General features: G+C 43.4%; 1 protein-coding gene across 3 annotated transcripts in view; it reads right to left on the bottom strand.

Moving 5' to 3' along the window:
* Positions 1-27,897, bottom strand: part of CSDE1 (cold shock domain containing E1) — a 74,006-nt gene that overhangs the window by 27,532 nt on the left and 18,577 nt on the right. For 2 of the 3 annotated variants that reach the window (XM_056558371.1, XM_056558374.1), the window contains exons 3-7: positions 22,507-22,666; positions 13,000-13,195; positions 11,115-11,224; positions 3,957-4,049; positions 3,340-3,437 (exon numbers count right to left, since the gene is read on the bottom strand). In XM_056558371.1, coding sequence (XP_056414346.1) covers positions 3,340-3,437; positions 3,957-4,049; positions 11,115-11,224; positions 13,000-13,195; positions 22,507-22,632 — 623 coding nt within the window. In that variant the 5' untranslated portion in view covers positions 22,633-22,666. The remainder of the gene's footprint in view (positions 1-3,339; positions 3,438-3,956; positions 4,050-11,114; positions 11,225-12,999; positions 13,196-22,506; positions 22,667-27,897) is intronic. The other variant, XM_056558372.1, reaches the window with a different exon arrangement.

Here is a 27,897-nt window from a genome sequence, read left to right as displayed (position 1 = left end):
TTATGGTGTTACTCCAAATTTTTCATTTTCACATGGTTTAATAGGAGAAAATGGACCCCAAAATTTGAAGCCCAATTTCTCCCATTTAAGAAAACACCCCATATGTGGATGTTAAGTGCTCTTCTGGCTCAGTATAAGTCTCAGAACAGAAGGAGCGCCATTGGACTTTTTGAGAGAAAATTTAGCTGGAATTGAAGTCGGGGCCATGTACATTTACAAGCCTCTCATTATGCCAGAACAGCAGAAACCCCCCCACATGTGACCCCATTTTGTAAACTACACCCTTCACAGAATTTAATAAGGGGTGCAGTGAGTATTTACTCCCCACTGGCGTTTGACAGATCTTTGGAACAGTGGGCTGTGTGAATGAAAAACAACAGTTTTCATTTTCACGGACCACTGTTACAAAAATCTGTTAGACACCTGTGGGGTGTAAATGCTCACTGTACCCCTTATTCCATTCCATGAGGTGTGTAGTTTCTAATATGTGGGTCACATGTGTGTGTGGGGGGGGGGGGGGGGGGGGTCCACTGTTCTGGCATCATGTGGGCTTTGTAAACACACATGGCCTTCAATTCCAGACACATTCTCTCCCCAAAAGCCCAATGGCGCTCCTTCTCTTCTGAACATTGTAGTTTGCCCGCAGAGCACTTTACATCCACACATGGTGTATTTATATACTCAAAAAATTGGGTTACAAATTTTGGGGGGCTTTTTCCCCCATTACCCCTTGTGAAAATGAAAAATTTGGGAGAACACCAACAATTTAGTGAAGAAAATAAAATGTTTCATTTTCACGTCCAACTTTAAAGAAAATTCGCCAAACACCTGTGGGGTGTTAGGCTCACTATACCCCTTGTTACGTTCTGTGAGGGGTGTAGTTTACAAAATGGGGTCACATGTGGGTATTTTTTTGCGTTTATGTCAGAACCACTGTAAAATCAGCCACCCCTGTGCAAATCACCAATTTAGGCCTCAAATGTACCCTCACTCCTGAGCCCTGAGCATTTTACATCAACATATGGAGTATTTCCGTACTAAGGAGAAATTGCGGAAATACCCCATATGTGGCCCTAAACTGTTGCCTTGAAATACGACAGGGCTCTGAAGTGAGAGAGCGCCATGCCCATTTGAGGCCTAAATTAGATATTTGCATAGGGACTGACCCGGATGCAAGAGTTAGACTTTCCTCGGATACCAAAATTACCCTACGGCAGTGTTTCCCAAACAGGGCGCCTCCAGCTGTTGCAGAACTCCCAGCATGCCTGGACAGTTAATGGTAAGTGTAATGTTTTTAGGGTACATTCAGACTACAGGGGGATTACAGCGAGTTTCCCGCTGGGAGTTTGAGCAGCAGCGGAAAGTTTCCTGCATCTCTAACTTGAAGCGAGAGACTAACTAAACCCCCGCTTGTGTGAATGTACCCTGTACATTAACATGGGGCAGGCGGGGGTGGCAAACCTCCAGCTGTTGGGGGAAAAAAAAAAAAAACAGCTCCCAGGATGCCCTTTGGCTGTCCGTGCATACTGAGGGTTGTGGTTATGCAACAGCTGGAGGCACACTGGTTGCAAAACACTGAGGTTGGGAAACATTGTTTTCTAACTCTGTTTCCCAACCAGTGTTCCTCCAGCTGTTGCAAAACTACAACGCCCAGCATGCATGGTCTGTCAGTGCATGCTGGGAGTTTTAGTTTTGCAACAGCTGGAGGAACACTGGTTGGGAAACACTGAGTTAGGAAACAGACAATATTTCCCAACCAGTGCGCCTCCAGTGGTTCAAAACTACAGCTCCCAGAATGCCCAGCCTGCTGACAGGCATGCTGGGAGTTGTAGTTTTGCAAAATCTGGAAAAGCACAATTTGGAGACCACTATACAGTGGTGCCCAAACTGTAGCGCTCCAGATGTTGCAAAACTACAACTCCAAGAAAGCCCAGGCATGCTGGGAGTTATAGTTCTGTAACACCTGTCCCTTCAGATGTTGCATAACTACAACTCCCAGCATGCCTGGACAGTCTCAGCATGCTGGGAGTTGTAGTTTGGTAACAACTGGAAGAGCACAGTTTGGAGACCACTATACAGTGGTCACTAAGCTATAGACCTCCAGATGTTGCAAAATTACAACTCCCAGCATGGCCAGACAGTCTTTGGCTTTCTGGGCATGCTGGGAGTTGCAGTTTGGCAACCCCTAGAAGGCAGCAGTAAAGATCGCTTTATTGCTGCTCCACTCACACTGACAGCTCCGAACATCCCCATTTTCCGGGCAATCGGGTCAGAGACCCGATCAACCCAGGATTGCCGGCGATAGCCGACATTGGGGGGGGGGGGGGGGGGGACCCCCACCAGGGATTTGCACGGGATGCCTGATGAATGATTTCAGCAGGCATCCTGGTCCGGTCCCCAACCGGCTAGCGACTGGAACCGAAATTCCCACGGGCATATACATACACCCTCAGTCCTTAAGGACTTTAAAACGGGGGCATATCGATATGCCCGCCGTCCTTAAGGAGTTAATGATCGTGACTAGGGATCGACCGATTATCTGTATGGCCGATAATCACGATTTTGGGCATTATCGGTATCCGCAATTACCTTGCCGATAAGCCGATAATGCCCCGCCCACCACACCGTGACCCCGAACCACGTTGCACCCCCACCACACCTCCCCGGCCCCATTGCCTCCCCCATCCCCGGTTTTATAATTACCTGTTCCCGGGGGGCCCACGCTTCTTCTTGCTCCTGCTGCGTCCTGCGTTATGCTGTGCGCAATGACTAGTGACGTGCACGACGTGACGTCACCATCAGTGCGCACAGTGACAGCTCAGGAGGACGCCACCGGAGCCAGATGTAGAATGGACCCCGGGAACAGGTAATTATAAAAACGGGGAGGGGGGGGAGGGGGGGGGGGGGGAGCGGTGGCGGTGATAGATCTCAGGACCCCCGGACAGGCAGGGGGAGAGAAGCGGTTGGTAGCGGCGGCGGCCTATGGCACCGCAAAAGCCACTGCAGTGCATAGATTTAAATCGCCCGCTTTAAATGAATCTGCAGCGGTGTCGCGGGGGGGATAAATAGCCAATAACTCATACCGGAATATCGGTACAAGTTATCGGCTAGCGGCCCTAACCTCCACCGATTATCGGTATCTGCCCTAAAAAACGATATCTGTCGATCCCCAATAGTGACCATTGAAATTTTCTAATGGTACACTGCCTTTGGATGCAGAGTTCCAGCAAATATCATGCTAAAGCACTATTCTAACAAAACTCCTGGGTAAGATACTTGCTGGGGTGTAGCATTGGAGGGTAATTTGAAGGTCTCATCCATACAAACAAAACTACTTACTGTTTGTTCGTTTCAATAATAAAATTTATTTTGTCTCCAGTCTCAAGCTGAACATTTCCATCCACATCTTCTGGGGTGTAGGTTAGATAAAATACTTCCTGCATTGGAGAAAGGTGTGGAGGGGAGAGGGGGGGGGGGAGAAAAAAAAAAAAAAAAAACACATTTTACTTTCCAACCAACATCTCACCAAGTGAGCAGGATGCATAATCAAATCAAATGCAACTCAAAACTTGGAGAAAATCTGGATAACACCAAACCCATGTATTGATCTGTGAACTGACACCTGAACGCCACAATTTGTGATCACTCTAGGTTGTTTCACGGGTCACTGCTAGTCATGACAGCAGCAGCATTTGCATCAATCACATGACAAGCAGCCTAAACACTACAACTGCAAAGCAAAGCAGAGACTCCTGACCGTGCTACTTAGCCGTGATTTAGTCATGGCTATCACCAGCTAGCAGCCTGTAAAAAGTTTGTGCCTGACCTTTTACATAAACGTGCATGTTTAAGCTACTGGCTTAGCAATGATTCGTCTCAGTCTATTTAGAGAAGACATAGTGATAGTACAGCGCACTATTACATGAAATGGTTGTGAAAGATGCCACAGGACTTACGCCGTTACGTTCATAACACACACTCCCTGAGGGACTCTGGCCTGGAGCAGCCGGGGATTTGCTTTCCAAATTATGAGGCACAGCACAGACGACCTATTAGAATAAAAAATAAATTTCAGATTTGCATGCAGCTGATTCAATCCACTACTTGAACCCCATTGTAATACTTTGCGAAAGTATTCCAGGGCAATTTTTTTTTTTTACTTCTAATAGACATCAGGTGTTGCAAATATGAAGACAAACTCTTCTACCATGATCCCTAACAACAGCTCCCAATTTCTATTACTTTAAAGTGCACCTGTCATCAACAAAAACTTTATATAATGTAGATAATACCATTATATGTATATTTGTAATATTCATTGGTTAAAAAATGTGTATATTTTTGTCCCTGCAGCTATTCCATGTGTCTCTATGACTAGTCCAAATACAGGAAGTGAGGGTAGACAAGCAGGGCTCTGTGCCCCAAGAAAAAAAATAAAAGCAGGACAGTGTGCACTGAGGCTCTATAAGATGCTCCCGGGTTCATACATCAGGATGACTGACAAGCCAGGAGTCTGCACAGATCCCTGCTTGTCCACCCTCACTTCCTGTTTTAGGACTCAGAGAGACACACCGACCATAGCTGCAGGGACAGCATTTTTTCACCCACAAATTGTTTTAAACCATGCATATTACAAATATACATATAAATGGTATTATCTACTTTTATATAAAAAGTTTTGTTGACGACAGGTACACTTTAAGCTGCTTCCTGTAAAGGGATGTCCTTGAAGGAAATGCCTGCTCAACCAATCACCGACTAAGGCAGGTCCCCACTACAGGCAATAACTGTCTTACCTGCCATTTTCTACAGGGAAATGGGAGAAAAAAAATAAAAAAATTCTCAAACTACAAGATGCCAAGAGCAATTGGAATAGGAAGCCATCAGAATGGTAGTAACGGCAGATCAGTATAGGAGTGTAAGGTTTATTTTCTTATACTTAGAGCACTTTGTGTCCATTATAGGGTTGTTATGGCAGCACAAAAATCTAATGTTCCTCTGACATCAGGCTATAGTTCGCAAAGACTGGTCACTATATAGTGGAAGACCAATTACACATTCCCTTTCTGCTGGTTTTTAATTGCGTACTGCAGCAATGTGACTGATGCTGCATCATTACTTAGAGCGCACAGTGTTTTTTGTTTGTTTTTGGCATCCCCCGCACTTCTCATTTTAGTCTATATGAGAGTATATCTCTTTATATAATAGAAGTACTACTTGAGGTATAGTAAAAAAAATTAAGCGGTGAGTGCCAGCGATCCAAACCCGATCACGGTTCACATTCAATAGTTAGATAACGCAGCACTCCAAAAAGTGTGGAAAAAAAAAAAAAAGTGGATTAGCCCATGTCAGCTGCTGACATGGGCTAATAAATCCACTTTTTTCACACTATATCTATATAAATATATTTTATATACACACCGTGTTATGGCCATTAATGTTGGAACCCCTTATATTTTTCAAGAAAATGAAGTATTTCTCACAGAAAAGGATTGCAGTGACATGTTTTGCTATTCACATGTTTATTCCCTTTGTGTGTACTGGAACTAAACCAAAAAAGGGGGAGGGGAAAAAGGGATTTTATGTCTTACCGTAAAATTCTTCTCTCAGAGGATCCATTGGGGGACACAGACCTTGGGTGTATGCTGTTGTTGCTAGGAGACTTGACACTAAGGAAATAAAAAAGTTCTCCAAGCAGGATATACCTGCCTACAGAGCCTGTGGTAATCAGACCGAGAGGCAGAAAACCAAGACCAGTCCGAGGTAACCAGAACAAAAAATGAACTGAATAGGCCCTCGGACAGGTAACCAAAACAGGAACACCAAAGAAAGGGCGGGAGCTGTGTCCCCCAATGGATCCTCTGAGAAAAAGGATTTTACGGTAAGACAAATATCCCTTTTTCTCCATCGGCTACATTCGGGGACACAGACCTTGGGATGTACCAAAGCAGTCCCTAGGGTGGGCACAGAAAAAAAAAAATCAATCAAGGGGCAGGCTAGGCTGGGCCACCGCCGCCTGCAACACCTTATGGTTAATACCCTCTGAGCTGTGGCCAGGCCAAAGGGGAGAGCCACGAACTGGAAAGGTCCCTCCGGGACAGCAAAAATCGGTACATGGAGGTAGGCGTCCCTGATGTCCGCCGAGGAAAGAAACTCCCCATGATCCATGGTCGCCACAACCGAACTGAGAGACTCCATGCGGAAGTGGCACAGGAGGAGATGCCTGTTGAGAAGCTTTAGATCCAAGATTGGGCGTACAGAACCCCCTTTCTTGGGAACTACAAAGAGGTTGGAATAAAAACAACCTCGAAACCGTTCCCTGGGAGGAACCGGGACAATGACCCCCCCCTGAATGAGGAGGGACTGAAGTGCACCCCGAAAGGCCTTTGCCAAAGAGGGAGACTGCGGAGCTCAGGGAAATGAAAAAACGATCCTTTGGAAGAGAGGCAAACTCTATCCGGTAACCGTTTGACAACACGTCTCTGACCCAGGAGTCCTACAACTGTGTGGTCCAGACGTACCGGAAGAGTAACGACCGACCTCCCACCTGAGAAAAATCTGCGGGTGGGGGCGTCCCTTCAGGCAGAGGTGGGTTTGCGGGTACCCGCCTTGGGCCAGGATGGGCGAGCATGGAAGAAGGGAGCCTTCTCATCCCGCGAAGGCGCCTGCCTAGTCCCCTTCGTGACCCTGAAGGTCCGAAAGAAGGTAGGTTTACGGCGGTAGGTAATAGTACGGGCCTTATTTTGAGGTAATAAGAAACTCTTCCCTCCTGTGGCTTCCGAGAGATCTCGTCTAGGCGCTTACCAAAAAGCCGAGAGCCAGTAAAAGGAAGCTCAGTGAGAGACTTTAGAGGCTGCGTCCGCATCCCAGGCTTTAAGCCACACGGATCTACGGAGAGCCACAAGGTTACCCATGGCAAAAGCAGCACAGCGGACCGACTGCATGTAGGCAGACCATAGAAAATCTCCCGCTTTAGAAAGCAGGAGAATTAAAAATCGGCCAGTTCTTCCGAGAAAGCCCCAGTAGAAATGCCCTGGCGGAGTCGGGAAACCCAAATCGCATGGGCCCTGGGAACCCAGGCAGAGGCAAAGGTAGGGAGAAGAGATTAACCCGTAGCCTCAAAGGCAAATTTAGCCAAAGTTCTCACCTTTTTGTCCGCTGGATCCTTAAAGGATGCAGCATCGGACAAAGGTAGGGTAGTGGTCTTAGAAAGATGGGAGACTGGTGGGTCCACCGTAGGAGGTGAGGTCCACAGGGCCATAAGGTCCTTAGCAAAGGGATAACACGCTTGAACATTCTTTATTTCTTGAAACCTCTTGTCCGGGTGCCTCCAGGCAGACTCTAGAGAGGCTTCAAATTCAGCATGGGAGCTGAACATTTTGGGAGCCGGATGGGCACGATAAAAGGAAACTTCTGGGACAGAGTCCGAAGTTCCTGGGTCCTCTAGGTGAAAGGGGTCTCCTATGGCCAAAACCAGAGTCCACCGTATCGGTCATGTCTGCATGATCTTCTGAGTCAGAAGCAGCCTCATCAACTAGTTCTCCAGGGGAGTGGGAACGGGTGGAGGCAGCCCTAAAAGAGGGAGACACTGACCTGGCGCGCCGTTCTGGAGACTCAGAACGGCAACTCTGGGAGCGTCTTCTAGAAGAAAGACACTTGCTGGAAGACTTAGCAGACGGTGTCCATGAGAGGAGCGCCTACATCTGTACAAAGACTCCGGAGAGGAGTCAGAGGAATGCCGCCTATTATGCTTGTGAGAGCATTTAAAATAGGGTGAGGGAGAGCGCGGCTCCTCTAGGGGAACAGTGTAAGGAAGACCTCTCTAAGGCAGTCACCACGGAGCGGGAGACCTGTGCCAAGTCAGAAATAGACAGAGGGAAGACACCCATATTGGAGGGGCAGCAGAGCCCACTGGGTCTGGGGGAGCATCCTTAATAGGAATACCAGGGGGGTCAGGCGGTGCAGGCAGAACAAGTGGGTACAGCAGACCCAGGCATTTTGGAGTTGCAGCCCTTACAAGAGTAGTAGGTGACCAGGGCCCAAGGTACCTGTTTAGAGGTAGGAACAGTTCTGGGCTCAGACATGAATAAAATAAAAAAAACCTCACCAGCGTCCGTGTCCCCTCAGGCAGCTGCTGTGAGGAAAGGAACGAGAAGGGAGAGAGAACACTAGCAGGGACGGCCGAACCAAATAGACTGAGGCGCCTCTGATTGGCTAACAGATCCCTGCTCAGCCCCCATTGGCTAGAGAGATTTGCGCTCTTCTAAGGGCGCAAACTCTGCCGAGAAAGGAGGCCGGCTAATAATGGCGCCTGCTCCCGTCCCCGAAGCATATGTGAGTGAAGGGGAACGGGAGCGAGCGAGAATGCCGGCACAGCAGGCCGCTGCGAAAGTGAAAGTAAACTGCGCCCAGGCCGCGTCGCACAGGACGTGGCCAGAGCACAGAGGAAGCTAAAGTAAAAAAGGCAGCCGCGGCTGCTGAATAACTGTTCGAGAATCCATATACACAGTCCTACACCACTGACTCCATAGTCCCCTGCATTCCCAAGTGCCCACAATAAAAGTTAGGGAACCCTTGCCCAATAGGGATCCCCACTAGATAGAATAAAAAGGAGTGGGACCAAAACAGGGGGTCTCCAGCAGTTGCAAGCCCCCGCACCTGAAAGAAAAAGGGGGGGGGGGGGGGGAGAGAGAGAATAGTCACCTCAATCTGAAGAACTCACTTCATGAAGTCTTCAGTCATGAAGTCTTCAGCCAGCTTTTTTTGTCACCTGCATCATGCCAGGCTTGAAAAGAGAGACGAGCAGGGAAAGGTGTGGGACCCGGACCCATAAGTTACAACCCCAGGCGCTGACCGTTGGCGAGAGGGGGTTAATCGTACATCCACGATGCTTGTGCCCCCTCAATCACAAGTGGGGAAACAGTAAACGCTATGTTCCTGAGTCCCCACCTGAAAGAAAAACTAAACGTCCCTATTCTGTAAAAATAAAAAAAATGTTAGACCAAGTCTGAGGAGAACCCCAGACTAGTGTCCATCTCCTGCGACACTAAGCTAAAACTGATTACCTCAGGCTCTGTAGGCAGGTATATCCTGCTGGGAGGAGCAGACTTTAATTTCCTTAGTGTCAAGTCTCCTAGCAACAACAGCATACACCCAAGGTCTGTGTCCCCCAATGGAGTAAAAGTTGGACATAATGTCACACCGAACTCCCAAAAAAGGGCAGGACAAAAATTGGCACCCTTTCAAAATTGTGGATAAATAAGGTTGTTTCAAGCATGTGATGCTCCTTTAAACTCATCTGGGGCAAGTAACAGGTGTGGGCAATATAAAAAGGAGAGAAGCTCACTTAATCTTTGCATTGTGTGTGCCACACTAAGCATGGGCAACAGAAACCTTGAGATTGTTGATGATTTTCCACAATTTGTGTTCTCAATTCCATCTCCAGAGATCTAGATTTGACTTTGTCCACAGTGCGCAACACTAATCAAGAAGTTTGCAACCCATGGCACTGTAGCTAATCTCCCTGGGCGTGGACGGAAGAGAAGAACTGATGAAAGCGGACAACGCAAGATAGTCCGGATGGTGGATAAGCAGCCCCAAACAAGTTCCAAAGATATTCAAGCTGTCCTGCAGGCTCAGGGACCATCAGTGTCAACGCAAACTATCCGTCGACATTTAAATTAAATGCTATGGGAGGAGACCCAGGAGGACCCCACTGATGATGCAGAGACATAAAAAAGCAAGACTACATTTTGCCAAAATTGAGTAAGCCAAAATCCCTCTGGGAAAACTTCTTGTGGACAGATGAGACCAAGATAGAGCTTTTTGGTAAAGCACATCATTCTACTGTTTACTGAAAATGGAATGAGGCCTACGAAGAAAAGAACACACTACCTACAGTAAAATATGGTGGAGGTTCAATGATGTCTTGGGGTTATGCTGCCTCTGGCGCTGGGTGCCTTGAATGTGTGCAAGGCATCATGAAATCTGAGGATTACCAACAGATTTTGGGTCACACTGTACAGCCCAGTGTCAAAGCTGGGTTTGCATCCGAGATCTTGGGTCTTCCAGCAGGACAATGACCCCAAACATATGTCAAAAAGCACTCAGAAATGGATGGCAACAAAGCGCTGGAGAGATCTGAAGTGGCCAGCAATGAGTCCAGATCTAAATCCCATTGAACATCTGTGGAGAGATCTTAAAATTGCTGTTGGGAAAAGGCGCCCTTCCAATAAGAAAGACCTGGAGCAGTTTGCAAGGGAAGATTGGTCCAACATTCTGGCTGAGATGTGTAAGAAGCTTATTGATGGGTATTTGAAGCGACTGATTTCAGTTATTTTTTCCAAAGGGTGTGCAACCAAATATTAAGTTAAGGGTGCCAATAATTTTGTCCAGCCAATTTTTGTAGTTTGGTGTGACATTATGTCCAATTAGCTTTTTTCCCCCTCCTTTTTTGGTTTAGTTCCAATACACACAAAAGGTAATAAACATGCGTATAGCAAAACATGTGTTACTGCAATTCTTTTCTGTGAGAAATACTTCACGTTCTAGAAAAATTTCAGGGGTGCCAACATTTACGGACATTATGTGTGTGTAATGTGTGTGTGCAATGTGTCCGTGTCCAAAGCCACCCCACTACATTGATATGTTCCCTGTAAACCATTCTGCCTGATATACATGGCCTCTGTTTTCTCTGGCTGCTTGATGTTCTTTGCCACCCTTCTCTCCCCCCGTCTACATCTCCCAATCAATCATTACAGCTCTGCCTGCCCCCACCCTCCTGCTCTGAGCAGCAGAGAGGTTCAGTGTCTGATTGGCTAAGGCTGCACACACCTCCCAGTTCTCAGCACTAAAGAGAGAATGACTCACTGGTTTCTGCCCTGCATTGCCTAGGGGGTGGTGGCCGCTAGCAGAAAGGGATTTGGCCAGAGCGGATGACTGGATGAGGTCATTAACTCACTTTATGCATGTAAGTGACAACCAAATAGAAGAAACTGCTCCATGAGCTAATTAATGAATAAGTTAATGAGAGGGAAAGGATGAGCTATGATGGGCTTGGTTCTCCGGAGTACCCTTTTAAGGTCATAGAGCACTTCCATAATATTACCACCCACCTGTCCATTGATTCTTTCCTCTGGCATAATTTCAGTTTTTATCTTTACTAATTTAACTGCAATAGGTTTACCAGTACGTCTGTCTGATGACACTTCAAACTCCACATCATCTGCAAAAACATAGGAAATTGCTTTAATCTTTCACCTTTGTACAAGCCGTATCATAAGTTATCCTATAGCCACGATACTTGAAAATAAATTGACATACTTCTACTTTATTACAAAAATAAGCTGCCTGTGTGATAAGTTTATCACCCCACTACTTGCCAAGTTTCTGAAACCCCACCCCCAGGGGCAAAGAAGCTTTTACAGAGTTGGCTTAAGCCATCCAGGATGAAGGGCGCACAGGTATGCCCTTGCGTCCTGGTACTTAAGGACCAAGGGCGTAACTATGTCCTGATGCCGTTAATGGGGTCTAAACCGCTCTCGCAAAAAGAGAACGATTTAAACCCAGGGGGGGGTCTTTGTTGCTATCAGCAGCCAGGACCCACCAGTTAATGCCGGGAAACAGCGGTCGGGACGATGCCCGGCATTAATCCTTTAAACGCTGCGATCAAAATAGATTGCGGCATCCTCAGTGGAGCTGCCCGGGACAGCTGCGGTGACATTGCAAGGGGGGAATAGCCGGCGACATACCCGAATATCGGTATAAATTATCGGCCCGAAAAGGTCACAGATTATCGGTATCGACCCTTAAAAAATAAATATCAGTCGATCACTGAAGCCCCCAAAAGTTACATAATGGCATTTTTCTTCAAATGTCACCCCTTAAATATATATTTTTTGTTTTGCAGTAGATTGTACTTTGTAATTACAATCAATCAAAAACAATTTGAGTGGCAAAAAACAAGCCCTTATGGGTCTTTAGGTGTTAAATTAATAGAGTTATGATTTTTAGAAGGATGCAAAAACGAATATTGGCCTGGTCCTAAAGGTCAAAATAGGTTTTGTCCTTAAAGGGATACTGGGGTAGAATTTTTTTTAATCCTGCCAGTACTTATTTGCAGCTGTATGCTACAGAGGAAATTATTTTTTAGTTTATTTTTTGTCTTGTCCACAGTGCTCTCTACTGACACCTGATGCCCGGTATCAGGAACTGTCCAGAGTAGGAGAAAATCCCCATTGCAAAACTATGCTTCTGGACAGTTCCTGACATAGATCGAGGCGTCAGCAAAGAGCACTGTGGACAAGACAAAAGAAAAGAATTTCCTCTGTAGCATACAGCTGCCAATAAGTACTGAAAGGACTGACATTTTCTAATAAAAGTAGCATATAAATCTGTAACTTTGTAGCACCAGTTCATTTAAAAAAAAAAAAATAATAAAGTTTCCACCAGAATACCCCTTTAAGGGGTTAAATGAATAAGCGATCAAATTATTTTATATATTTTTTTTTATGGCTGGAGGAAGTACAATCCCTGTACGAAACAGAGCTTTGTCGCCATGATTCCCCCCACTGTATGTCTCCCTTTCTTTATGTGTGAGTGAGTATGTTACATATGCAATAAAGCATTAAGAACTGAAGCCCCGGTGAGTTCCGATTTTTTCTACATTATCTTTCATCTGCTGATTGAATTGGATACCATTTACAAATCAGAGCACCACATAAGCTTCACTACAGCTAAGTCCAACTACGCACAGTATCACCATTCCATAGAAGCCGCAGTGCCGTACACACCCCTCTACACGCTAAATTATTTTATATGATCACTGACAATATGGTCAATGAAGCACAACTGTTCATTGGCTCCCTATTGTGGCCAATAAAAAAGGGTGTCATGAGTAGGGACGCCATGGCATCGTTTATCATTATAGGGTTCATTTATTTTGTTAGGCTAGTTAAGAAAACCTCCTTTTACATGAATTTAAAAAAAACTCAGCTTTACCTCCTACTTTGAGCTCTTGCAAGTTTCCATTGTATTGTGAGCAGTGGAAGAATAGTCGAGCTTGACGTTCTGAACACTGTATGAATCCATATGATGTTAGAAGTTTCTCAATAACGCCCGTTTCACGCAGTGCTGAAGTACCATTGGGGTACCCATTGTGTCCATTGTTGTGGAGAAGGTTTGGGTCAAAGCTCATCTAACAAAATATGAAGTATTATTAGTTTCCATAATCTATTCAAAGATGGAAAATAAAAATAAATGCTGTTAAATTAATCAAACATGTTAAGATTTTCTTACTGCTTAACCCTCAAACAAAAAATACTAGATTGCAGATATATGCAGAAATTAAAAAGCAACGTTAACAGAAAAATGAAAAAACATGATGTGAATAAGGGGATACACAAGACAAATTTCTGATTTGAGTTAATACACTGTTAAAATTATTTTCCCCGGTGGGTTCATATTAAAGTTATCTTCACACTATACCTAAAGGTTGCCAGACAAATGGGGATCTGGTATCGGCACATAGAAGCCATTCATGCCACAATAAAGTCTCTAAACTGACAGTGCACCACCACACAATGCCTACAACTATCCCCATCTTTGTACATTTCCACAGAAGCCCAAGTATTAGACTTAATATGTTAGAGCAAAAACATTGTGCCAGCAAATGCTCATGCTGTGGGCCAAATACTCCCTGACTTACAGATCTCTGATACAGTGGGGTCCTCTTCTGCTTTTTAGCCCCACATGAGGTGGAGGTAGGAGTTATGGGGAGGGCAGTAGATGGTGTAAGAGAATCTGATACAGTATAGAGCTTCTCCATCACATACAGCTGGGATAAACAGTTAAAACGTTAAAAATTAAAAGAAAATTTATTAAAAAAATAAATAAAATTAAAAAAAAAAAAAAACAGACACTACATGCAGTCTGGGGCAAATAAGCTTGTTTGCGAAGATTTACAAGGAACTACATAAGGATCGCTACCTCAACATATTGTGATAAATTTATATTTAATCAATTTTTTCCTATATCTTTTAAGAGATCATAGCCCGAGATAAGGAATGGGGTGATGTTCTTGCTGCCAACACAAGGTGTTTCAAATGGTGTTCTCCGACAGCATTAAAGGGGTACTCCTGTGGAAAACATTTTTAATCAACTGGTGCCAGAAAGTTACAGATTTGTTAATTACTTCCATTAAAAATCTTAATCCTTCCAGTACTTAGCTGCTGAATACTACAGAGGAAATTTTATTTTTGGAACACAGTGCTCTCTGCTGACATCTGTCAATAGTAGGAGAAAATTCCTATAGAAAACATATGCTGCTCTGGACAGTTCCTAAAATGGAAAGAGATGTCAGCAGAGAGCTCTGTTTAAAAAAGAAAATAATTACCTCTGTAGTATTCAGCAGCTAACAAGTACTGGAAAGATTAAGATGTTTCAATAGAAGTAATTTTCAAATCTAACTTTCTGGCACCAGTTGATTTAAAGGAGTAGTCCAGTGGTGATTCAGTGGTGAGCAACTTATCCCCTATCCTAAGGATAGGGGATAAGTTGCAGATCGCGGGGGGTCCGACCGCTGGGGCCCCCTGCGATCTCCTGTACGGAGCCCCGACAGCCCGCGGGAAGGGGGCGTGTCGACCTCCGCACGAGGCGGCGGCCGACACGCCCCCTCAATACAACTCTATGGCAGAGCCGAAGCGCTGCCTTCGGCAATCTCCGGCTCTGCCATAGAGATGTATTGAGGGGGCGTGTCGGCCGCCGCCTCGTGCGGGGGTCGACACCCGCTATCTCGGCGGAGAGCCGGGGCCCCGTACAGAGAGATCGCAGGGGGCCCCAGCGGTCGGACCCCCCGCGATCTCAAACTTATCCCCTATCCTTAGGATAGGGGATAAGTTTTTCATCACTGGACTACCCCTTAAAAAAAAAAAAAAAAAAAAAAAAATGTAAAATGAAAAGTACCCCTTTAAACGAACACCTATGTATGGACCATACACAATGGCATCCATAGCCTCTGAAAAGCCCAGTAGGGCATCTTAAAAATACATACTTCTAGGACAGAATCTCTTCCTCAGCACAGAATATAGTGAAACATGACAAACTAAAATAGAATACACACAAAAAGGTATAGTAGTGTTACTAAGCTACAGTTCTGGTTATGTTCAGGAAATGAAATTGCAATCGGCGGGGGGGAGGAAATAAAATTAAAAAAAAAAAAAAAAAAAAAAAAAAAAAAAGACACCACACATTTAGCACCAGAGCCAAATGAACTCTACACTTACCCTTACTTATGAACTCTAAAATGTACCCTAAACTTTGGATACTCTTGTTTTAACCAAAATGGGAGTAGTCTGGGAAATGCTCTGAGAAACAGCCTGAGCTCAAAGCTGATACACTGAAGGGAAACTTTGTATCCACTTCTCAGCTGAGAGCAGTACTGGCATGTACACTACGGGTCCATCGAAACACAGGACCTAGTGCCATCAGTACAGGAGGAAAGCCAAATGATCCAGGCTTTGGTTGTATATATGCTGGAGTTGCAGCTCCCCCCATGGGTACACACACTGAAATTTAGCAAGGAAATTTCCTCTAACCCATTAAGGACCAGGCCAATTTTATTTTTGAGTTAGTTTTTTCCTCCTCTCCTAAAATCCATAACTTACATTTCCCTCTACAGACCCATATAAGGGCTTGTTTTTTGCGTGACAAATTGTACTTTGTAATGAAACCTCATTTTACCATAAACATGTACCGCAAACCCCAAATTTTTTTTTTTTTTTTTTTAGGGACGAAGTTTAAATGAAAAACCATAATTTTGCACACATTTTGGAGGGTTTCATTTTCACACTAAACTTTACGGTAAAAATGACGTGTTCTTTATTCTGTGGGTCAATATGATTAAAACGATACCCATGGCTAGATACTTTTAGTCCCGCAAACAAAAACAAAAAAAAAAAAAAAACACACACACCGTAATCTTAAAATCTCCCTATTTTGACCACCTATAAATTTGGTTTTTACCGGTGGTATGAGGTATAATTATTTGCGCCGTCATCTGTACTTTTTATTGATACATAATTTTTTTTTACACATTTTTTTGGGAATAAAAATGTGACAAAGGCAGCATTTTTGGACTTTATTTTTACGCCGTTCACCGCACGGATCATTAACATTTTATTTTGAAAGTTCGGACATGCATGAGGCGATAAAAAAAAAAGTTGGAAGTTAGTGGGGATCAGGATCAAAAGTTTGGGCACCCCAGGTAAAAATTTGTATTAAATGTGCATAAAGAAGCCAAGTAAAGATGGAAAAAATCTCCAAAAAGGCATCAAATTACAGATTCGACATTCTTATGTCAACAAAAGTTAGATTTTATTTTCATCATTTACACTTTCAAGATAACAGAAAACAAAAAAAAAAATGGCATCTGCAAAAGTTTGGGCACCCTGCAGAGTTAATATCTTGTACTGCCCCCTTTGGCAAGTATCACAGCTTGTAAACGCTTTTTGTAGCCAGCCAAGAGTCTTTCAACTCTTGTTTGAGGTATCTTTGCCCATTCTTCCTTACAAAAGTCTTCCAGTTCTTTGAGATTTCTGGGCTGTCTGTCACGCACTGCTCTTTTAAGGTCTATCCATAGATTTTCAATCATGTTCAGGTCAGGAGATTGTGAAGGCCATGACAAAACCTTCAGTTTATGTGTCTTGATGTAATCCCACGTGGATTTCGAGGTGTGTTCAGGATCATTATCCATTTGTAGAAGCCATGCTCTCTTTAACTTCAGCTTTTTCACAGATGGCATCAAGTTAGCATCCAAAATTTGATGAAATTTTATTGAACCCATTTTTCCTTCTACTTGTGAGATGTTCCTTGTGCCACTGGCTGCAATACAACCCCAAAGCATGATTGATCCACCACCATGCTTAACAGTTGGTCAGAGGTTCTTTTCATGAAATTCTGTTCCCCTTCTCCAAACGTACCTTTGCTCATTCTGTCCAAAAAGTTAAATTTCAACCTCATTGGTCCACAGAACTTGTTTCCAAAATTCATCAGGCTTGTCTATATGTTTATTTGCAAAGTTCAAACACTGATTTTCGTGGCAAGGACGTAGAAGGGGGTTTTCTTCTGATGACTCTTCCATGAAGACCATATTTGTACAAGTATTTCTTTATAGTGGAATAGTGTACCACAACTCCAGTGTCTGCCAGATCTTTCTGGATGGATTTTGAATAGCTTTCTCACAATCCTGCGAGCTGTTCTGTCTGATATTTTTCTTTGTCTTCCAGATCTTGCTTTAACTTCCACTGTTCCTGATGACTGACATTTCTTAGAAAAATGTTTTCAGATGTCAATATCCTCTGTTCGGAATGTTACTATCTTACAGCCTTCTCCAGCTTTGTGAACGTCAACCATTTTCAGTTTCAGATTTCTAAACAACTGCTTAGAAGAACCCATGGTGCTGATTGTTGGGGCACGGTCAGATGAGTCTGGGCATTTAAAACCTTTGAGATTGACCTCACCTGGTCTTCCCAGATGATGATTGAGAACAATCCATGACACTGGCAGGTCTTTGTTTTCTGTTATTTTGAAAGTGTAAATGATGGAAATAAAGTCTAACTTTTGTTGACACATTATAAGAATTTCTTATCTGTAATTTGATGCCTTTCGGAGATTTTTTCCATCTTTCCTTGGCTTCTTAACGCACATTAATACAAATTTTTACCTGGGGTGCCCAAAGTTTTGATCCCCACTGTAGTTATAGGAGTCAGAAGATGACAATTTAAAATTTATTAATTTTCGTGCATGTAGTTATGATTTTTTTTCCAGCAGTATGACAAAATCAAACCTATATAAGTAGGATATCATTTTAATCAGATTTCTTCTGTTTCGCCGTAGATTTTTGGGTAAAATGACTGCTGTAATTGAGAACTGGCACACAAAAAAAATATATGGATTTTTAGGTGCAAAATTGAAAGGGTTACGATTTTTAAAATGTGAGGGGAAAAAACGAAAAAGCAAAAACTGAAAAACGCTTGGTCCTTAAGGGGTTAAGTATTCTTTACATAAAAACGTAAAGGCCTCTAAAAATTGAGCTCACGGCAAAAGAATGGTTATATGACTGATCAATGCCCATCCTGGACCTTGCAATCTGAATTTTTTTTTTATAAAAATTTAAAAATGTACATGTTACCTACATATTATAAGGTATACATTGGTTTAAAAAACATCTTTGGGTGAAAAATACTGCCTTATCTCTGCTTCTATTGTCTATGAAGAGACAAAATACAGTAAGTTTGAGCAGAACATGCAGGGCTCTGTGCATGCTCCTGGCTTGTCAGCCTGCTGTGAGCCTGGGGCGTGTACAGAGACACAAGCATTAGCAGCTGGAACAAGACAGCATTTTTTCACCTAAAAATAAATCTATATTTTTTTTTTTAACCAATGTATATTACAAATATACATAAATGTTATTAGCTACATTGTATAAAAAGTTTTTGTAAATGACAGTGCCAATGTGAGCCTCCCAACATTATAAAGCTCTGTGCATTATAGAGAGCTGAGAGATTGCCTGTAAGCCTTGCTAAATATTGTTTTAATCACAATTTTACTTTCCAGGCAGCTCAAAGTGCATCTCATCATCTCAAGTTTTAATAAAGTTAAAACCTACATCGACTTTTAAGCAAGTTTCCCTTCAGTATTTATGCAAATATACAACAAACATTTGATGCATTGCCTTTTGACAAACATGAATGCCAAGACTTCAAACTGAAGGAGTTCTATGACTTATATTGAGGACTTACCCTTAGGACCATATGTGGTTAGGGGTCTGACTTGTGACCCTTCTACGGATCATCCGATTAATGAGGCCACTATGCATGTGAGCTGCAGAATACATCTTTGTATATTACACCATCATAAACCTAGCCATATCCTCAGTTTGTGGCCATAGGTTATATATCAGTGGCTGTTGCAGAGCTGCAAAGTCACATTGATAAAATATCAGATTTGAGGTTTATAGCCATTAGGCATTGGCCAATGAAGTGTTTGCAGGAAAACTAAACATGCCTTGGACCGATAAGCTGCAGTTTTCTATGTATAAGCCATCTTCATTCAAGTTACATAAATGTTGACTTGATAAACACCCTGTGTTCCAAGACCACCATTTTGCCAAGAATAAGGGGTCCAATTAACTATTTTTACATGGCTGCAAAAGACCAAAAATGAGTTCCCAGCTATTTACTGGCTGAAGTTTTGGGTGTTTTTATAAAACTGGACAAAAAAAAAATAGTTGCAAGTATGCCATGTGAAGACTTCAAATTTGCAGGGGAAACCCTAACAAAGTGAATAAGATTTATTTCTCAGCTGAATCAATGGCAGAAAGAAAAATGTTGACCAAGGGCCCAGTAACAATACCATCTACCAAGATAAAGTCGGGGCAGACATTCTGGGGGAAATTTATCATTGGTGAAAGAAGCATTTTCGTAAATTTTTGCGTCTTTGAAAAAGTAAGCAGTATTGTTTTGTGCATCGTGGAAAGCATTTTGCAGTGGATACTAATTTATCATGTGCGGCTTTTTAGACGCTTTTTTTGCACAAATACGTTTTTTGTAATGCAGAAGATACACCAATCAAAAAGGACACGTAGGTTAGGGTCCTACCGAGAGCCTGGGGATGCAGGAGCAGCCCCTCAACACTGCTAAACTACAACTACTCCCATCATGAGACAGTGTCCCATGATGGGAGTAGTTGTAGTACTGCAGTGGTGAGAGACGGCACTTTCACATCCCCCGGGTGTGGGACTCTTGGGACTACTATGCCCATCATGGACAGAGTGACCTTGATGGGAGTTTTGGTCCAGGGGCAGATCGCACCGGATCATTCTCCAGAGACCCGCTGGGATCTGCATTTATCAACTTATGCGGTCTGCACATGCAGCTCCACAACGGCTCCAGGCTACTGTAAACAGCTGTCAATTCATAATACCTGCCGCCAGGAGCTCTGATTGGTGAATAGCTCTTCAGTCAAAACTCCCATCTCGCAGTGGGGATTATGAATTATGACATCTGTCTACAGTATTACCCACCTGGAGCCGGCAGGGAGCACAGTGGAGCGGCATGTGCCGCCCGCATGTAAAGTTAATAAATGCGGATCACAGTGGGTCTCTGGAGAATGATCCACTGCAATCTGCCACTCAGCCTCGGGACTAACTGCCTAACAATCCCAAAAGAGTCCCGCAGCTGGGGTATGTGCGAGTGTTGTCCCTCAGCAATGCGGTACTACAACTACTCCCATCATGGGACACAGATGGAGTAGTTGTCCAAGGGCAGAGAGATCGCAAGGGGTCTCACTCCTAAGACCCCGTGACCTTTACTGATCTGCCCCAAGTGATGACGTCATTAGGGGGTGGAGCTACACAGTCCAGGCCTGACTGTTCTCATGCGTTTTGAATAGGAACAGAGCCTTTCTGGCAGCGTGTTCCCAAACAGGAGACTCCAGATGTTGCTCAACTACAGCACTTCATGATGGGAGTTGTAGTTTAGCAACAATTAAAGGCTCTCTGTTTGGGAATACACTGCATTATATATGTACTAACCCATTTTTTGCGTTTTTCTTCTCATTTAAGATACGTGAATGTGGAGGACTACGTAAGATTCAGTGGACTGAGACGATGAACAGCATTTTTTAATGTCAATAAAAAAGGGTTAATGAGGGTTGTGGGGGGAGTGTTTTTTAAAATAATTATCTCTTCAGTGTGTTTTTTATAATTGAATTTTCAGGCTTAGAAGTGGAAGCTGTCTTATAGACAGAATCCATTACTAAACCAGGGCTTAGCATTAGCCCCAAATTCAGCTAGCGCTAACCCCCAGTTACCCCGGTATCCACCACTCCAGGGGTGCCGGGAAGAGCTGGTACCAACAGCGGTAACAGGCTTGCATTATTCAGGCTGGGGAGAGCCAGTAACAATGGTCCTCGTCCACCCCAGTAACGTCAGGCTGTTGCTGCTTGGTTGATATCTGGCTGATACTGAAAATATGGGGAACCATATGTTTGTTACTGAAAATAGGGGGAACCATATGTTTGTTTAACATACATATGGTTTCCCCTATTTTCAGTAACAAACATATGGTTCCCCATATTTTCAGTATCAGCCAGATATCAACCAAGTAGCAACAGCCTAATGTTACCAGGGTGGGTGAGGACTAGGTCTGCACGATATGGGGAAGATGAGCGATTGAGATTATGGGCCTAAATATTGTGATCTCGATATGCCACATTTTGTACTGCAGCAACACACTAGGTTTCCCAGGCAGTTTTCATATCACCAACCTAGTGATTGCTGCTGAAAGGCCTTCCCCCCCCCCCCCATATCAGCCAATCACTGGCTTGACACATGACACCGCTGCTGCCAGCGATTGGCTGAAAAGGGAAAGGTCCTACTGCTTGTATGGAGAAGAGACGAGACGTTGGACCGCACAGAGGAGGGGGGGGGGGGGTATCTGCAGGGACCGGGAGTAGGTGAGCAGAAGTTTCCCCCCCCCCCCCCCTTCTCCCTGTGCCCTTTTACTTAGCTCAGTGTTTTTCTACCAGGGTGCCTCCAGCTGTTTGGAAACTACAACCACCAGCATTTGGCATTTTGTATTTTAATTTGTTTTTACCTGCTCTGGCCGGCCCCCACCCACAGCAGCACGTGTGAGCCGGCCAGAGCAGATAATATCAGGTTTTCCCGGAGGGGCATATCGCAAAAAAATAAAAATTCGGGAATTGATTGCTTTTGTGATATATCGTGCAGCCCTAGTGAGGACCATTGTTACTAGCTGTCCCCAGCCTAAATAACACCAGCCTGTTCCCACTAGGGTGGTAAGTACCGGGGTAGTTGGGGCTAACGCTAAGCTCGGCTTAGTAAATGATTCCGTCTATAGTAAAGCTTCCACTACTAAGCCTAAAAATTGCATTATTAAAAACACGACACATTGAACGGAAAATTCCCCACAGCCCTGGTTGACAATTTTTTTTTATAAGAGCTGGTCATTGTCGCAAATTTACCAAATCTCGTGCAAGAGCAAAATATGGTAAATATGCCTGCATCAGTATAATACATAACACTGCCTTAACCCAATATTTTAAGTTGCACAGACAAGTTTTGAATTAGAAATAGTGCAAATACATATCAAAGAGGTTGAGGTGGCCACCTCTTAAAAGTTCTAGAATCTGTGGATGCTAGAACACAGAATTTTAAGAGAAAATGAGTAGAGATGAAAAAAAAATAAAAAAAGTTAGTGAAAAAAATGTATTTCTCTTCACAAAAATATCTACTTGTGAGGAAAATAGATGAACTAAATGACACAAAGAATGCAAAAAAAAAAAAGAAAATTAATTTGATGAGAGACAAATGAAGTAATGGGGGGGGGGGGAGGAGAAATAAGAAGCCACTGTTTAGGGTATGTGCCCCAATTCTATATGGGCTAGAGCGAGCAGTTAATTAGAATTGGTATGGTGAAATAAACTTACTGATCGGCCATAAGGTGATAAAGTCAGTCCGACTGGAGATGCATTGCCCAGGTTGGCACTAACGTATGCAGTAGGGGGAGAAGACGGCATGGAAAATTCAACAAATTCTTTCCAGGTGCTTGCCATATTCCTACTCCTGTTTCAACTTAATTTTACAATGCTGCATATAACAAAATCAAACAAGACACCTTATCAATTCCAGTGAGGCTGTAAATGAGAAAAAAACTCATTGCAAGATGCCAGCCCTAAGAGGGGAAAAACGGGTTAGCGTTCTAGACTAAGGTGGACATAAAATTACAAGTCATTTACTTTTTTTTATGGAAGGATGTGACTGAGAACAAGACAGGACAAGGATAAACAGTTACCAATTATTTAATATAAGTTCACAAATAAAATTGAACTTCAAATATTCAAAAAACGTGAAGGTTAAATAAACCACAGAAAGCAGACAGAGCCAAGCAATATACAGTATGTTTTATGTTCATTAAGCCATCTTTAAGGACCAATTATGTTAGTTTATATCATGGGGTCGGTAAGGGTGTATGGAGCGGGCACAGAACGAGAGTCTGCACCATATCAGTGGCCGCTAACAGCTGTCACAATCCCCACTGCATGCCATTAAAGGGGGAACCTGACAACAGCGTTGATTACTACAGTGTTTACCTTTTTTTGACACGATGCGCAGTTCCAACGTCAATGCCCAAGAAAACATTTCACATTTTTCTGTTTCGCAGTATATTTTATCGTAAAATTAAGGTTGTTGTTACAAAGTACAATTAGTCTTTTTTTTTTTATTTACATTTCCTGGGTCTTAAAATAAAAAAACTGTAAAAGGCCTCTTGGCAAAGCTGCCACGCACAATGGGCATCTTCGGTATCCCATGCACGAGACAAAGATTTAACTACAATCAAGTAAAGGTAGGTGAACGAACAGAACCCATATAGCACATACAAAAGTGAAGGAGCAGCAGGGGGTTCTTCAATGGAGTTAGCAGAATATTAATGTAATAGTAGGTAGTGCACTCCTATCTGTTAGCCTACTAGGAGCTGCCTCAAAGCTAGACGATCAGGGAATCTAGGCCAACAGCTAGAGATCCAGCGTTTAGCACACTCCCTACATAAAGATAACTCCTGAGATTCAGGTTTAAGTAAACTCAAAAGTACAAGAGGAATCTCCACAGTTGCCTCTAAAAAGGGCTGTCCAACAATTAAATGTTACATATTTCTATATCACACAAGTCAACTGGATAGTGCCCCTGTAACACACAAGTGTTCACAGCTGAACTTTTAATACCCTCTTGGAACAACATTATGGGGGGGAGACTTAGCAAAACCTGTTCAGAGGAAATATTGCCCATAGCAACCAGATTGCTTTTTCCCCCGAAAAGGCCTCTGAAAAATGAAAGAAGCCATCTTGTTGGTTGCTATGGGCAACTAAACAACTTTTCCTCTGTCCAGGCTTTGATAAATCTCCCCCCGTGTGTTCTGGGCTAGTTGATGAACATCCCTACTGGCAAAGATCCACCATTCCAATCAGTGTTTATATTGGCGGAGTAAGGGTGCGTACCCACAGGGCGTATACGCAGCGTATTTGATGCTGCGCAAATTTTACGGCAGCAGCGGGAAATACGCTGCCTATCCCTTGCTCACTATACACACAGGGCTTTCCGGCGGCAGCCCTATGTGTGTAGTGAGTTTTGGAGACGGGTCAATGTGCCGGCGTGACTGACATGCGGCCCCGCCTCCAAAACTCACTACACACATAGGGCTGCCGCCGGAAAGCCCTGTGTGTATAGTGAGCATGCCGCTGCTGCCGTAAAATTTGTGCAGCGTCAAATACGCTGCGTATATGCCCTGTGGGAACGCACCCTTAGGCTGCATTTGTGTATTGTTTAACAGATACCATAAAATGTTTGTTACCCTTTGGATGACAAGACCTTTGTGCTGTCAGGCTAGTATCTTTTTCCTCAAATAGGGAAGCACCGCAGACTGCTTTAAAACTGCACTTTAATTTTTTTTTATTTTGTGGGGGAATGCATACATTACAACACTCCAAATGCTGTAAATGCATGTAACAAGCCAAAAACACTGTAGTAGCGGTAAGTGTGCATTATATGGGCAATACATTTCCGCACAGACAATTCACCGTGTGAACATAGATTTTGAATTTCCAGAATACCAGAGGGGAAACAAAGCATTGCACAGCTCTCAAAAGCAAATGCAAGTCTACGTAATCCATAGACATGCTGGTGGTCCAGAACAAGAAACTTTCTAGGTGATCACATCTAATAGATAAGGGTTGTTAATGTAGGACAGTTGTGCTGTGCAGCCAGAAGTTACATCTCTAAAGAAATGGACGGATCTCTCGGGGAGTGGAGCACAATGCGCCTGCTTCCTAGACTTACCTCACGAATGGAGTGGGTCTCAGAATGGAGATCCAATGTGATTAACTTTTAATGTGTCAAGTGATTTTGATTGACAGTAAGACTAATTTACCCCTCAGGTGTGAAGAGCAGACACTTACAAAATCCCAACAATATGGGGGAATTTATCATTGCCTGGCTGTGAAATCAGTGTAGGTGCACAGGATTTTCTGTGATAGTTTGTTGTCCCAGGACAAATTTATGTAAAGTCACATGATCGCTGATAAATTTGCCCTGCACAGAAATCACCTCAGAACAGTCATTTATAGCAGTGTTTTGAGCATTTATGTTCAGAACGCTGGCTGTGCTAGTCCTCAGAGTAGCAGTAGTCCCCCTCCATTTATGTCTATAGGAGAGACATACTTTGCTCCTAGATATCGAACACTGTATCACTTAGTGTTCCCTTTAACCCTTGACAATGGATGTAAATGTACATCATGGTGCCGTGGTACTTAACGCACCATGGCGTACATTTACGCTCCTCTATGACCGGCAGGTCCCGGCTGCTATCAGCAGCCATTAACCCCTCAGATGAAGTGATCAATACAGATCACGGCATCTGCGGGAGTGCGGTACTTTAAATGGATGATTGGATTGCCCGCCCCGCTGCCGTGGGGATCCGATCATCCAGCATGGCGGCCGGAGGTCCTCTCACCTTGCTGAGATCGAGCAGAAGATCGCCGATAACACTGAACAGTATTAGCAAGCAAAGGAGTGCTATAGATAGTCCCCTATGTGGACTATTAAAGTGTAAAAGTGAAAGTAAAAATAAAATATATAAACATTTTGTATCGCCGCGTGCGTAAATGTCCAAACAAATATTTTATTGATCCTGTACGGTGAACGAAAAAATATTTAAAAAATTGCTGCTGTCACAAAAAAAATTAAAAATAAATATTCAAAAATTTCTAAACGTTTTATATATACAAATGTGGTATCGATAAAAAGTACAAATCATGGCCAAAACATGAGCCCTTATACGGAAATTAAAAAGTTATAGGTAGTCAAAATGGAAGGATTTTAAACATACTAATTTGGTTAAAAAGTTTCCGATTTTTTAAGCGCAACAATACTAGAAAAGTACATAATCATGGGTATCATTTTAATCGTATTGACTAGAGATGAGCGAACTTACAGTAAATTCGATTCGTCACGAACTTCTCGGCTCGGCAGTTGATGACTTATTCTGCGTAAATTAGTTCAGCCTTCAGGTGCTCCGGTGGGCTGGAAGAGGTGGATAGATTCCTAGGAAAGAGTCTCCTAGGACTGTATCCACCTTTTCCAGCCCACCGGAGCACCTGAAAGCTGAACTAATTTTACGCAGGAAAAGTCATCAACTGCCGAGCCGAGAAGTTCGTGACGAATCAAATTTACTGTAAGTTCGCTCATCTCTAGTATTGACCCACAGAATAAAGAACACATGTCAATTATAACCATACATTGTGTATGGCGTGAAAACAAAACCTTCCAAAACTGCGGTTCTCTTTTTTTATTCCCCCCCCCCCCACAAATAGTATTTTTTTGGTTGCACCATACATTTTATGTTAAAATGAGTGATGTCATTACGCAGGACAACTGGTCACGCAAAAAACAAGCCCTCATACTAGTCTGTGGATGAAAAAAAAAAAAAAAAAAAAAAAAAGTTACGATTTTTAGAAGACTAGGAGGAAAAAAACAAAAATGCAAAAATAAAATTGGCCTGGTCCTTAAGGGGTTAACTCCCTTTGTAGTTCTACCCACAAGGATTCCACATGCTCATAGTAGTCACCCTTAGATTTTGCATTGACTTGTTCAGAGAAGCCAGTTACAAAGGCAAAAATGTTACCCATTTTCCCTATTCAGATCAAGTGTAACCATGAAACATGTAATGCATGAAGTTAACAAAAAAAGGTGTAACCACTGACAAATTCAATTGAGCAGGAGAGGTTAGTGCTGGGCGGTATGACCAAAAATGGATAACAGTATTTTTCTAAATGATGGCGATTTCCCGGTATTTAGCAGTATTTTTCTTCACTCATTTCATGAAGCTTGCTGTTACAAGGGAAATATACTTGGCATTTGAAGGTGCAATGTGGAAGACAGTGTTTGTGTGGACTTTGCGCACTATTTATTCTGTTGGAGAAGTATTTTATGCTGTAATGTGGTAGTGGTGTTGCTACACTTTGTGGTATTTGTTTGGTGCCACGTGGGGGGCATCTTCTCCTGCACTTGTGTTATATTGGTTGTTGCTAAGGGGGTATTGAGTGCACTAAAATGTGCAGTCGCTGAATGGAATTTACACTTCAAAACAGCTGAAATTCCAAGACTGAACGTGGTCTGAGATTTCTATATATTTTGTATATGCCTGTTTATACAAGACAGGGAATGCCTAGTTGAAAATCCACAAAACATCTAAAGTATAATTGGGTTCACCCACACGTGAAACAGATCGCTTCCCGACCATTTCCAGCCTGTTTGCTGTCACATATTGTCAGGAGTCATCTGACATATGGAATGTGCGCAACTCTTATTAACCTTAAAGGAGTAGTCCAGTATTGAAAAACCTTATCCCTATCCTAAGTATAGGAGATAAGTTTAAGACCGTGGGGGGGGGGGGGGGGGGGGGGGTCTGACTGCTGGGACCCTCCGCAATCTCCTGTACAGGGCCTCGGGCTCGGCGGCCCCCTCAATACAGCGCTATGCAAGAGCTGGAGATTGCCGAAGGCAGCGCTCCGGCTCTGTCGTAGAGTTTAGAGATGAGTGAACTTACAGTAAATTCGACTCGTTGCAAACTTCTCGGCTCGGCAGTTGATGACTTTTCCAGCAAAAATTAGTTCAGCTTTCAGGTGCTCCGGTGGGCTGGAAAATGTGGATACAGTCCTAGGAAAGATTCTCCTAGGACTGTATCCACCTTTTCCAGCCCACAGGAGCACCTGAAAGCTGAATTTATGCAGGAAAAGTCATCAACTGCCGAGCCGAGAAGTTCATGA

The sequence above is a fragment of the Hyla sarda genome, chromosome 2 (assembly GCF_029499605.1).
Source record: "Hyla sarda isolate aHylSar1 chromosome 2, aHylSar1.hap1, whole genome shotgun sequence".
In the NCBI taxonomy this organism is placed as follows: Eukaryota; Metazoa; Chordata; class Amphibia; order Anura; family Hylidae; genus Hyla; species Hyla sarda.
Note: the sequence above shows the minus strand (reverse complement) of the source record. Positions and strands in the feature narration are given on the sequence as shown.